At 40.8% G+C, this 13,813-nt stretch overlaps 1 protein-coding gene across 2 annotated transcripts in view; it reads left to right on the forward strand.

The window, feature by feature from the left end:
- TRAK1 (trafficking kinesin protein 1) overlaps positions 1-13,813 on the forward strand; it is an 86,427-nt gene that overhangs the window by 17,119 nt on the left and 55,495 nt on the right. The window contains exon 2 of one of the 2 annotated variants that reach the window (XM_077303064.1): positions 779-973. Coding sequence is in view for 1 of the 2 variants with exons in the window: in XM_077303063.1 (XP_077159178.1) it covers positions 9,645-9,708 (64 nt within the window). In the remaining variant the exon portion in view is untranslated. Of the gene's footprint in view, positions 1-778; positions 974-9,381; positions 9,709-13,813 lie in introns of those variants that run through there. The other variant, XM_077303063.1, reaches the window with a different exon arrangement.

Consider the following 13,813-nt stretch of genomic DNA (forward strand, 5'->3'; position numbering starts at 1 on the left):
GAGATAAAGTTCTTTTGAATGGAGTCCAGAAAGGTGTTCTGATTTGCAAACTCATCTGAAAGTAAATCCTATGGTGCTTTTAGTGATATTATATTTCCAGGTTACCGACTTCAATTCAGAGTCTAACTTTAGTATTCATGGTTCTAATTTTTTTTTCTATCTCCAGATAGTCTAAATATATACACAGCCATAATTTGCTCTGTTAGGTGGAGTTTGTTTGGGTTTTGTGATTATAAAATGAGACCATTTGGTATGCCTCAGGCAAAAATCAAAAGAGTGGCATTAGAAGAGTAAATTTATTCTTGAATAAAGTGTATTTTTGTTTGTTCTGTTTTATAGCTAACGGTAAGCCACTGGGATAACACTTGTAGGTGCTTCGTTAACCAACTAGATTATCCATCCTTTAACAAAAATACAGCATGGAAATACGTGAATCTAAGTAATTAAAACAGACCTTGGAATTTTTCACAGCAGTTATTTCAGGGAGCCACATCTCAGGGAGTATAGAAGTGAAAATCAAAATGCTGAATGCAATAACCTGTGCAGGTTGTGAGAGCTTTATTGCCCCAATTTTCACGCTAAATGCTTTGTTTGCAATCGTTGTATTGCTACTTTTATTGGATGAAATGCTGATAGTGTCAAAGCACAGTGGCTGGCTGACATGGCTTATATTAAACCGCAAGTGTTCTGAGTTTTGTTTGTTTGTTTGTTTGTTTTAACATTAAATCCTGTTTTGATTTCTTCACAAATCCTGTTTTGATTTCTTCACTTTTCTTAGATGTGTGCAATAGTACTGATCTTCCCGAAGTTGAAATCATCAGCCTGCTGGAAGAGCAGCTGCCCCACTACAAGCTAAGAGCGGACACAATCTACGGTTATGACCACGACGACTGGCTTCACACGCCTCTCATTTCTCCTGATGCCAATATTGACTTAACAACCGAGCAGATAGAAGAGACACTGAAATACTTTCGTAAGTCCAAAGATGTACATTTGCAGTCAAATACCTGCAGGATAGATTTTGTCTCCCTTGCCCTACCCTTCCAGGACACCGCAGGATAGCATCTGTTCTTGGGGAAAAGAATACAGCATAACAGCTGGGCATGTCTGAAAGCTTATAGCTGTAGGATTTCAGTTGAGAATCTAAACTTGGTCCTTCAGTGAATGTAATTTGTGTGTTTAGAGTTGAAGAGGAGAGAAGAGCTGTTTTTTTGTCCCCCGCTGTTCTCTACCCGAAGGCATCTCAAAGCGACTTACAATCGCCCACCCTTCCTCTCCTCGCTTTAGTCACTCTGGGAGGTAGGTGGGGTTGAGAGAGCGCTAAGACTGGCCCAAGGTAACCCAGTAGGCTACATGCAGAGGAGGAGTGGGGCATCAAACATGGTTCTCCAGATTAGAGGCTGCCACTCTTCACCACTTCGCCGAGCATGGGCATTGGTTGGCATTTCTGCTGTGCAATGCATATGAAATTTTCCATCTAACTAAAAGTATTCTGAGCATAACTTGCATATGTTGGTCTCCACCCAAGTTTGTGGTTTGCCTTTGGGTTATGACAAGGTGAGCTATGATAGGCTTAGTTTCTGAATCCCTCCTGACTTCATTGGGATTCCTGCAGCACATGTTAAACATTGCAACCAAAGTTGCATCATAAAGGATGACCAAAAAGCATTAAAAACTTTGGGAGTCAAGTGTCGATTAAAATCAAATTAGAAATACCCTTGAAATCCTGTGGAATTTGTGGAAAGGCAGAATAAATAGTTGAACAGCATTATAATAACCTGTAAATGGTTTCCCTAGTGGTTAAATATAATAAAATAGTACATCAAATTATGTTTCGGTGTAAAATTATAACATTCTACTATTTAAATTACATTGCTTTGGTAGAAATCTTATATTTACTTTCTCCAACTGGTTGAGGAAGGTTTTTAATTACCTCTTCTTTGCAAACTGTATCTTATTTACTTATCCATCTGGAAGTTCTGGTTTTAGAGTCTCTTACTTGGAGAGTATTCTTCTAGATCAGATCTTCTTTTGCCACAATAAGCTTTTCATGGTAAATGGAAAGATGATAATCAGCTATGATCAGCTCCATAGCCTAATCATAATCATGCTGTAAAATTGAAAATATCAGTGCATATAGTTCGTTGCTTCAAATAATAGTGTTTCATTCACTCTTTGTGGGCCTGCTCTTGTCCTTGACCCGGAAGTTATAGCTGGTACAGAATATAGCCGCGTGGGACCTCACTAGATCAGCTTGGAGGGCCCATGTACAGCCTTTGCTGAAGCAGCTGCACTGGTTATTCATTCGTTTGTTTGTTTGTTTGTTTATTTGATTTATATTACTGCCGCTCCCAAGAACTGGCTCGTAGTGGTTTACAATATTGTCATATAGATTATACATAGTAATATATCCCCATAAAATCCTGTTAAACAACTCATTGAAACAAAATACTAAAATTCCATACAAGTCATGGCGATACAAATAGAATATAATTTACATACTACATGAGTCCCTTGGGTTGAACTAGGAGGGCCAATGGAAAGTTGGGACGATGTCAAGGGGAGCCAGGAGATCAAGGCCGGTCTGTTTCCAGATCAAGTTCAAGGTTTTGGTTTTAACCTTCTAGACCAGGGGTCATCAACCCCCGGTCCACGGCCCGTGCCTGCCTCCCCCCGCCCGCAGCAAGAAGGAAGAGAAGAGGCAGGCGCAGCTGCCGGCATGCCAGTGACGCAAACACGCATGCACGTAGTTGCCGCACGTGCACATTAGCACCCCTGGTGGCAAAAACACGCACGTGCAGTCCCCCGTTCATGCGCGCTAGCGCCACCCGGTGGCGGAAATGCGCATACGCGGCGACTGTGCATCCGCGTTTTCGCAGCACCCAGGACGTCGGCTCTCCCCTCACCCCGGAGGTGGTCCCTGACCTGAGAAAGGTTGGGGACTGCTATTTTAGACTATACGTGGCTTGGGTACTACATACTTGAGGGACTGCTTACCTCCTTATGCCCCCCCCCCCACAGATAACTCTGCTCTACCGGTACAAATCTGCTGATGGTCCTGGGACACTGGGAAGCATGCCTGGCCTTGACAATGGCCAGGGCCTTTTCTGTCCTGGCCCCTACCTGGTGGAATAAGCTCTCTGACGAGCTGCAGGCCCTGTCGGAGCTCTCTGAGCTCTGCAGGGTCTGCAAAACAGAGCTCTTCCGCCAGGCGTTGTCTGAGGCCAGGAGGTGGTCCTGGGGTTTAAGATCGGGTTCCCTTCTCCCCTTAGGGCCTGGGGCCAGTACTAGAGTGACCTCAAATCCGCAAGATGATCTGCCCCTTGGTGACTTCGCCTCAACTGCTACATCTGCCCGTTTTGGATCAGCCAGTGGTCTCAGTGGTGTGGCTCATGATGTTGGATCTTGTAACATTACTGCTTGAGTAAATAGGGGGATATGACTGACAAGTAACTTGTAGCAGTCGCTACTTTCTCTATCATATTTCTATTGTGTGGTCGATGGTTCCTTGTGAGTGGTTCATATCAGGGTGCTTTCTGTAAGATCAGGCATTTTCCACCCCTTCCAAACACATGGGGAAAAAAGAATCCTCTTCCAGAAGAGCCTTTTATAACATTGATGATGCACTGGAGAGGGTTTTTCTGGGACCTGTAGATGACACAAGGGCTGTTGCTATTTTAATGTGCCCAGCTGAAAATGAGCCATGGGAGATCAGTCTTGCCTTTCTGATCTGGATAATCTCTTTCCCTGCATGGTGTTGGTTTTAGGAATGTTTGATGTAAATCTTGCAGGAGTTTCTGTTTGAAGAAGCATTAGAACTTAGCTGCAAGCAAGAGTGTGGCATAGTTTGTTCTTCATGATATCTCAAAGCAATTTAGACAATTGTCACTTGGTTCACAGCTTAAAAACATGTTTTTGTTGCTTTGGCTCACTGGGCTGAATAGAGATAACGCAGCACTAAAGCTTGCAGTTGGGAAGAGCAGCAGATTTGTGCTGTGTTTTCACCTCTGAAACATCTAGTACAACTTAACCTATGTGGGGATGATGTTAACATGATGCATTTTCTCCATCCCCATCCAGCATAGCCCATGATGGGGGGCAGGTGTGGGAATTAGCATAGTATAGTGACCTCAGAATATGAACCCATTATTGATTGGGGCAGGGGGTATCTGTATAAATAATGTTAGGAAGTTTTGGATAGCATTATATGGGAGTTCGACTCAGCCTTCCATCCTTCTGAGGTCGGTAAAATGAGTACCCTGCTTGCTGGGGGGTAAAACGTTAATGACTGGGGAAGGCACTGGCAAACCACCCCGTATTGAGTCTGCCAAGAAAATGCTAAAGGACGTCACTCCAAGGGTCAGACATGATGCCGTGCTTGCACAGGGGATACCTTTACCTTTATCTTTATATGTTGGCAAGATAATCAAGCCTTTTGCCACAGAATGTCTGGGGCTTAAACTACACCAAATAAATGTTCAAGAGCTGCCATATTAAAAACTTCCAGAAAAATTTCTCCCACAACCAAACAGCTTGCTCCATCGCCAAACTGTTCATAAGAAGCATTCCTTAAATAATTATGTGATTGCACAATATAGGATTCTAATTTCTTAATACGATTTATCATGTTCATATGTCAGACATGTTTACTGTTCTTAAAATATATTAGTTAACTATTGTCACGTGGGTTGGATTAGTCATGCCTTCATTGATGACTAAAACCTCCAAATTCATTTTATTGCATAATGTTTTTATTTCTGTTGTTTTAATTGCATAGTTCCCCCCATCAAAACACCTCTGGATTTCTAGTATCTGTGAATTCAGCTTTATGTTCATAATTTAAAAAATGCATTTATGCAGATCAGTTCATGAATCCTGGTTGAGATTACATCCTCAATCTCTCTATCCCCTTTATCTTTATGGGCACATGAATATGGCAGCATGAAGGAAGTAGTCTCTCTATGGAACATGTACAATAAAATCAGAGTCCGATAGCACCTTTAAGACCAACAAAGATTTATTCAAGGCGTGAGCTTTCGAGTGCAAGCACTCTTCATCAGACTATGAACTGACCGTCATGACAGTGGGAATATATAAGCAAAGGTGCTACTGGACTCTGATTTTATTGTGCTACTTCAGACCAACATGGCTACTCATTTGAATATATGGAAACAGTGTTCATGTTGCACAGAAAAAAATGCCTTTAAACCTGCTCTTGAAAGGTCTGTATTACAGATAATTTCCAACATTTTCATGCTTGGCAGTTTGTCTCCCACCAACTAAATGACTGAGCTTGTGCATCTATCCCTATTGCATTGTATGCCAATGTCATTCTGTGGGAACCAACAAGAGCGTGCGAATTAAATGTTATCCAGCCTTGCAGTATGTTTCAGTGCAATGTTCTGTTCTGCTCCCACCCTTCAGCCTTCATGGTAGCTTTCCAGCTAAGAGCTTCTGAAAATGTTCCAGCCGATGCCGAAGCTAGAATTTAGTTGCCAAGTCATTTAATTTCTTTAATGTAGTAAACTCTTCTGCGTATTTATATTCCTGCAACCTGAAAGCTTTAGTTTAATTCCAAAGCATTCCAGTATAAGAACAGATATTTGAGTAAACTGGCTGGAAAGGGCAGTGCATAGAATTTACTTTAAAAGGAAGACAATGCTCAGTCTTCACGCAGGATGAATAAAAATGCCCCTTTGATACTGTTACTTGACATTTAAGCGCTGTTTTAATTCTTCAGTTCTCCCACGAAAGCAACAAAAGCCTTCAAAAGTTTCTCTACAGTCTCTCTCCCTCTTCAGAGCACAGCCAACTTCTTCCATTGTTTCCTTGTTAACAAAAACAAAGACTTGTCTTCGCTTAGCAACTCGTTCTAGTTCATGAAGCATGTAGCCTTTGCACCCAGCCATCTGAATGTTTCTCCTCCCTTCCCCCTTGGGAGAAAATCTAAACTGAGAAAGTATTACACTCAGAGGCCTATGGATACTATGAATGGCTAAACTCTTTTAATAGCGTAATGCAACCCCCCCCCCCACACACACACACAAAATGGCCTCTATAGAGTGTTTCAATCTGTTTTGGGGGTCAAGGTGGAGTTTAATTTTGAGCTGGTATTCAGTTGGAGCATGGGAAGGGGGGTATTCAGCATGTTTCATGTATACTACGGGTATGGAAAGCCAAGCTGTCTTTCCCTCTGGCTGGAAATCCAAATGTAAGTGTTAGAAATAATACATCTGGTTTCTTAGAAGCAGATTGTGTGTGTTTTTTAAAGGATAACTTTTACACACATTTTTTAAAGAAGTGTGCATCTATTTTTGAATATTTTGAGCACCTGGCTACTAATGCACCTGCTCAGCCACTGTGCTTCTGTCCCAACATCAGGGTCTTCTTTATATATCAATGCTGTCAGTTTTGCAGTTTGCAGAGAAGTAGTTACAGTATTTGCTGGTGTATAAGACTACTTTTTCCCCCTGAAAAACATGCCTCCAAGTGGGGGGGTCGTCCTATACGCCGGGTGCCGTTCAGTTGGGATAGACATAGCTGCCCATAGTGGCCAATAGTACTGTAATGTAATGTAACAAACTCTATATCTTGAGTGGAAATGTTGGGGGGTCGTCTTATACGCCGGCAAATACGGTAGTTGAAAATGGACAAAGGGAGCATAGTTTACAAATTTGTTTATTTTGGTATTCTTTTGAAACAAATAGAAATCACCTGGTCACTGTGCATGTATGTACTGGTTTTATTGAGGCCATGCTGTACGCCTTGGTTTTTTAACTTTAATAAATATTAGAACTAAATTTTAAAATTGTGTTCTACCCTACAGAGGATTAAATTCATTTCCCTTATTTTGACCTTTTTAGGGTTTTGACTATGATTTGGGTCAGGGTACTTTCTCCTTTTTGTTTTGGTAAATAAATAATACGCATTTCTATTTTTATGTTTTGGAATTTTATGTATGTAAGTTTATTTTCATTTTATTCTGCCCTGAATCTGTGGAGATACGGCGGAATATAAGCTTAATTATAAATAAATAAATGAAACCATCTGTCTTTTGAAGCTAACTTACTATGAACTATCTCTGGCCTTTAAGCAACCCCAGCTAGCCTACACACGTACAATTAGCAGGGCAATTAGACCAAGTGAGTGAAGTATTGAGTTGTGCTTAAATTCTCATGTTGACTGTTAAGCCATGGGTCAAAATTAATACATCCTATTTTCCATTGGTAAGAGCCTCTTGTGGCGCAGAGTGATAAGGCAGCCGTCTGAAAGCTTTGCCCATGAGGTTGGGAGTTCAATCCCAGCAGCCGGCTCAAGGTTGACTCAGCCTTCCATCCTTCCGAGGTCGGTAAAATGAGTACCCAGCTTGCTGGGGGGTAAACGGTAATGACTGGGGAAGGCACTGGCAAACCTCCCCGTATTGAGTCTGCCATGAAAACGCTGAAGGGTGTCACCCCAAGGGTCAGACATGACTCGGTGCTTGCACAGGGGATATCTTTACCTTTACCTTTATCTTCCATTGGTAAATGCTTTGAGAAGATGAAATCAAGCTAGTCTGGGTTACTCTTACCCAAAATTGGATGGGTCAGACTATCTTGATCTCATCAAATCTCAGAAGTTAAACAGGGTTGGCTCTGTTCAGTATTTGGATGGGAGATCACTAAGGAATTTGAGGGTCACAACACAGACACAGGCAACAGCAAACCTCCTGTTAGTCTCTTGCAGGGGTAGTCAAACTGTGGCCCTCCAGATGTCCATGAACTACAATTCCCATGAGTGGGGCTCATGGGAACTGTAGTCCATGGACATCTGGAGGGCCGCAGTTTGTCCATCCCTGGTCTCTTGTCTTGAAAACCTATGAGGTTGCCATAAATTGGCTACAACTTGATGGTACTTCATAACATACACATGAGAAGAAAAGATGAGACCTCAAAGTGGTTGAATTTTATGCCAATGATTGTTTTTCTGACAACATAGCATGATTATGACAAATGACCTCAGATGCAGGTTTGTTACTAGCTTTGTTCTTTAGAAATTAATGTGTACATTTTACACAGTTTGAGTGTACTGAATTTGACTGGAAGGTTTACAGAGACAAAACATGTGGCATTTATTAAGTCGGCATAAAGCAGCCCCCTTAAGAGTAAACGTCTAAAACTATTAATTCGAATTAACTATGGAGTTGTGGTAAGTTATTATTGAGGTACTTTGTATTTATATCCACTCCCTTCTGTATTTGTATAATTCTCTCGATGTTGCTCTCCTCTAGCCATTTATCCCCAGGAGTTCATTTGAATGTATTTGACCAAAGGCTTTTAGACACATCAATCTAATTCTTAATTTCTTTATCCAGTAATGAACTGCTTGTGTTTTTTGAGCCCCACTCTACCAAAGCAATAACAATTCTGCAGACTTTCATATTCATGTGGTTTTTAGGTGAAAATCAAATATAATGTTCATGTAGGAATTATAAATAAACTGATTATGAAGAATTTGATGGTCCCACAAAATGTGCTTATTGCTCTGCTACCTGAGTTTTATATTATTCTGAAGTAGATCACTGTTTGGTCTGAATCTCACCTGCAGTTTTGTGTAAATCACCATTACAATGCAGCCTCACATGTATGTGTTAATAATAAAAAGGTTGCATTGTCAGGAATGTGAGATAAGCTGAGGGAATCAGAAGATGAAAAATAGTTAACAAATGTACAGAAACAGCCAAGTACCTCTAGGTATTCAAAATGGCTGTAGCTGTCTTGTAATCCTTTTTGTGTTCTGTTATAAAGCTTTGGACAAAAGTTCACCAGTTCACAGAAAGAGGAAAATGGACCAGAGTTCAAACAAAGGGCATAACAGTATGGGCTGTGTATACAAATATATATTGCATCATAGGTGTGATGAATTTTGATTATTGCAGCTCATGACAAAGATGAGACAGTAGCTTGGTTCAAAAATTCTTGGTTTGGAATTTTTTAAAAACCTTTGTGTATCAGTATTATATTTCAGTGTACATTCCAGATACACACGAATATGAGAAATCAAAAGTAGATGCCGTTGTCCGCTCGGTGCTTAGGGACGGTATCTTATTATAACAACAGGAAGCGTCTTCTTCTGTTAGACTCTTTTCCGCAAGCCACGCACTAGCAAGCGTAGCCAGAAACGGCAGAATGCATTCTCTTCTCCTCCATCACTGCATCTCCTTCGGAGCCAGCCAGTCTCCATGGTAACATATTAGACTGAAAGAGATGCAAGGGACCAGAATGGGAAAGGAATGAGTTAGGAACCACCAGGCGGTGGTGTGTGTCCCTAACGTCAGACCCTGAGCCTTTTGATAGGGTGGCTTGGTCAACTCCCATCCTCAGCTCCTGTGCAGATCTTCTTTATTAGGACAGCCACTGATAGTGCTGCTTCAGCAGCCTCTCTCCCTTTTGAAGTTGGGGGAGGCGTTCCTCATTATTTTCTGTCCATTTCTGCGGTTGCGGCTCCCATTTCTAACTAAGGATGTTCGTCGTCTTCTCAGCAGTCTCTGATTTCCTTTGCAGCGTGGTTTTCTGTAAAGGCAGGGAGGCATGGCTGCGTTTTACTTGACCTCTGTAGCGTTTTCTGTGCAATCTCTTCTGTGCTGCCGAAGGAGATAACTGACTATGCAGAAATTCATTGAAGCAGATTACTACGAGCTGGACTGGTATTATGAAGAATGCACAGATGGTAATTACATCCTTTTGTTTTATTGTGTCTGTGACCGGCTGCAGCTCTAATAGGAGTGCTACTGTCCTCTAAAGCAGGACTGGAGGATGGGGTTATTCAGCTAAAGTGGACAGTTAATAGCATTTCTTAGCATGCATCAGGAGACTGTCGTACGGCTTGTGGCCAGTGGGAGTGGCGTTGGGACGTATGTACTTTTCAACACAAGGACATTACTGGCCAATGCTTATTGTACAAATAGCTCTAGCTTGTGCTTTGCTTTAAAGAAAAGATGGTTTGGGCTTGCAATGTGAAGCTTCCATTGTACTGACTGTATTAATAGTGTAAAATGTAACAACAGGCACAGCATAAAATAGGGCAGGCCGCCAAGTTTCATGTTCTTGTTGCAGCAAATGACTAGCACATCTGTTCCATCTGAAATTGTCAGAACGTTTGTGTTTTGGGAGAGCCTGTCTCCTTGGCCATCACCTCCTCTCGAACTTTCGGTTATCCTCCAGGCTGGCAGTGTCTTTTTTGTAACCCTTGATGCGATCATTGGTCTTGTGACAGAGGGTGTGAGGAGGAGTGACGGAACTGCGCCACCAGCGCTGTGGGAAATTCAAATTTGCTAATGTGGCCGCAGAATTTTCTCAGAACTCGGAAATGGAAACAGGTCAGGAAGGTGTTGCAATGGCATCCATGTTCAGCCTGGGAAGTTGCATGATAACAGGGACGCTGTTTTCTGGTGACATTAAAGGGCAATGCCATCTGGGGAGAATCCAGAATTCACATTTCATAGTCAAGAGAAAAAGTGTTGTTTTGTGGTTGTTTTTGTTGTTGTTTTGAGGGAGTGGGAATAAAGTGCACAATTGTAGTAATAGATGACTTCATGAATTTTACAAACTTTCTGCTTAACCTGTGGGAAGGCTCCTTGATTGTGTGTTTAATACTAAAGATACATACAGAGAATGCGTATTTGAGAAAATTATATAAGTAATATATGTAATACTTTTTCTCTGAACTGTTACATTACTTGATTAATCAGAATGAAGTAATACCCAGGTTGGATTGGCCCACTTTAGAAGCATTTAGCAGACAAATGGACTGCTTTCTCTGTTCTGCTTTTAAGCAAACTTAATATATGCAGTTTAATTTCTGAGATGGTTTTTATTTACAACAAAAAAGTAACAATGCTAAAATATCTGATGCAGTTTGAATATGACAGTGAGACCTGTGCTACTTACCATTTAAATCTTACTCAATCCAGTGTATACCAGTTTGTGTGTAAGGCCATGTTTCCCATCCCCTCCTTCTGGTTATTTATGACTTAAAATGCAAGTGAAATGCTAGAGTATGTCAGTTGCAAGGTGGAGAATTGGCAAAATCATTACCTTGTTGTTAGGTGCGAAGTTGTGTCTGACCCATCATGACCCCATGGACAATGATCCTTCAGGCCTTCCTGTCTTCTACCATTCCCCAGAGTCCATTTAAATTTGCACCTACTACTTCAGTGACTCCAGCCAGCCACCTCATTCTCTGTCGTCCCCTTCTTCTTTTGCTCTCAATCGCTCCCGGCATTAGGTTCTTCTCCAAGGAGTCCTTCTTTCTCATGAGGTGGCCAAAGTATTTGAGTTTCATCTTCAGGATCTGGCCTTCTAAGGAGCAGTCAGGGCTGATCTAGCTTGTTTTAAACAGGGTTGGCCAGTAGGACATTATCCCCCTTAACCACTTTTTTGTTAAGTGTGCAAGAAAGAATGTGTCATGTTCTAAAACTTTATGGATCAAAGAAAATCTATAAATAGATTCCTCTTCATGACCAATGAGAGGCCTCCCAGGCCCTTTCATAAAATAATGCAACAGTGGAACACACTGGTTTGTATCCTACCACTCTTCAGCCAAGGTTGAAGCCTTTTCTCTGGCTCAAGAAGCTCTCCCTTGTCAGAAGGAGATTATGGAATGGCCACAGACACCTGCAAACTGGACCCCTCACTCAGGTCCAATAGTTTATGCTTCTGAAGATGAGGAGGAATGTAGGTTGATAGCCAGTTCAGGGATAGGCTTTGGAACCGTCCCCTGACGACACTGTCAAGGACTATGGCCCTGTGTCCCCAAGCAAGGACTTGCATTTTTACTCTGAAAACATGGTGGGAATGGTATAATCTTTTGATGTCCAGATAATGTTCGTGAACACTAGACCCCATGATAAGATCCAAGGTTGAATCTATTCTGATACTCCAGGGATTGTGGCCTTCCCACTTCTAGAGGCAATCCTAGAGATGGTGAAATTGGTTTGGGAAAAAACATCTTCCATTTCTGCCACATCTAGAAAAGTCAAGAATTTGTACAAGGTTCAGCCAGAGGACTGCCCCTTCCTTTCACCCATCCTGCACCTTCCTCCCTAATAGTTGTAGAGATGTAGGCTAAGCAAATAGTTGGATCCCATTTCTCCCCAGCTGATAATGCTTTGAGCCACAAAGCCTATTTGTTGCCATCTTTAAACCTCAGAATAGCTGACTATCAAGCCATTATGGCAGCATACCAACTTTTTCTAGACCAGTTTTGATTCTTTCCCCCTTTAGCATTAGATGAGAGTAATGACATCATAGCCACTGCTCAACAACTAATTTTTTTATCGGGGGATAGATTCCAACTTCAGAATTATGGAAGAGCTGTGAGCGCTGAAGAGTTTGAAAGGCACTATAATTGTGGAAAACTTATTCTTGAGGTTTGTGTAGATCAGTAGAAAATCTTGGTCTGACTTGAGATAAATTGAAAAGCATCACAATTGATGGTGCAAGAAATATGGTGGGAAGTAAAAAAGTGTAATTGCAAGAATCAATGAAGAGATATTGAAATTAAATGGTATACTTCCCATGCAATCTCACTTTGTTATCCATCAGCAAGCCTTGTGTAGTAAGATTCTTCAGTGGAGAAATATGAGGCATATTGTTGTATCCAGCTTTAATTACATCAAGCATCAGGGCCTTACTCATCATCATTTTCTGAATTTTCTCTCAGAGATAGTTACAGAATGTGGAGGTGTATTGTATCATGCAGAAGTCGCGTGGCTTAGCAGAGACAAAGTCCTCAAATGTTTTTTCAATCTTCATCATGAAGTTGATGTATTTCACAAGGAGAAAAGAAAAAATCAAGAAGTACTTTCTGACCCTGGATGGATTTTTGGTTTGGCTTTCTTAACAGATATAACAGAACATCTGAACACATTGAATCTAAGGTTGCATGGGAAAGGAAAGTTTGTGTATAGCATGAATTCTGAATTGAAAGCTTTTGAAGGTAGGACTAATTGATTTGCAAGCCAGTATTCATCTCAGAGACATTTAAAAAGAAAATAATCTGTAAGATTTCTATTCTAGTCTACCCAATATATTTATCAACCTAAAGAAATGTGCTGCAGGCATGTTCATAGTCTTTGACCCCACATACATCCATGAACAAACTTTTTCCAGGATGAAAATTGTGTAATCCAAGTGTAGTTCAAGATTTACAGATGAACATTTACATTTAAGTCTGTCAGAAACCTTGACCTAGACATTAATGCGTTGGCTAGCAGAAAACGGCCATAAAAATTATACTGACCAGGTGAACATGTGTAGCTAGATAAAAAAAATTCCACAGTAATATATTGTTCCATTCGAGTTAACATTTCTTCATTGACCTCTGAATGTTTATTTTTGATTTAAATAACTCAGTTAATGTACGAAAGGTTTATGCGCTCTGAAGAGAAACCAGAGTATAAAAAGAATGGATTCAGTAATTGATTAATTTGTGATGGTGGGACTCTTTTATATATAGAATGTGGGGAGGGTTAATTCCGCAATATATTTTATATTATACATGTTCAATTTTATTATTTATAATATACCATTTTCTCTCTTTCTTGAATGCATTATTTAGTTTTCAATACATTTTGCCATTTAAAAATTAAGTAAAATCTTAATATTAATAAATATGTAAATCAGTTAATAATTTTGTTACATTTTGATTTAAGTGGCCATCTTTAGGTACTGTCCATTCTAATGTGGCCCCCATGTGCCAAAAGGTTGGGGTCCCTTGCTATAAACATTAAAATTTGGGGGGGAAATCCTCTTTGATTTATATCACAAAAACA

This window comes from Paroedura picta, chromosome 11, assembly GCF_049243985.1.
Source record: "Paroedura picta isolate Pp20150507F chromosome 11, Ppicta_v3.0, whole genome shotgun sequence".
NCBI classification, from domain to species: Eukaryota; Metazoa; Chordata; class Lepidosauria; order Squamata; family Gekkonidae; genus Paroedura; species Paroedura picta.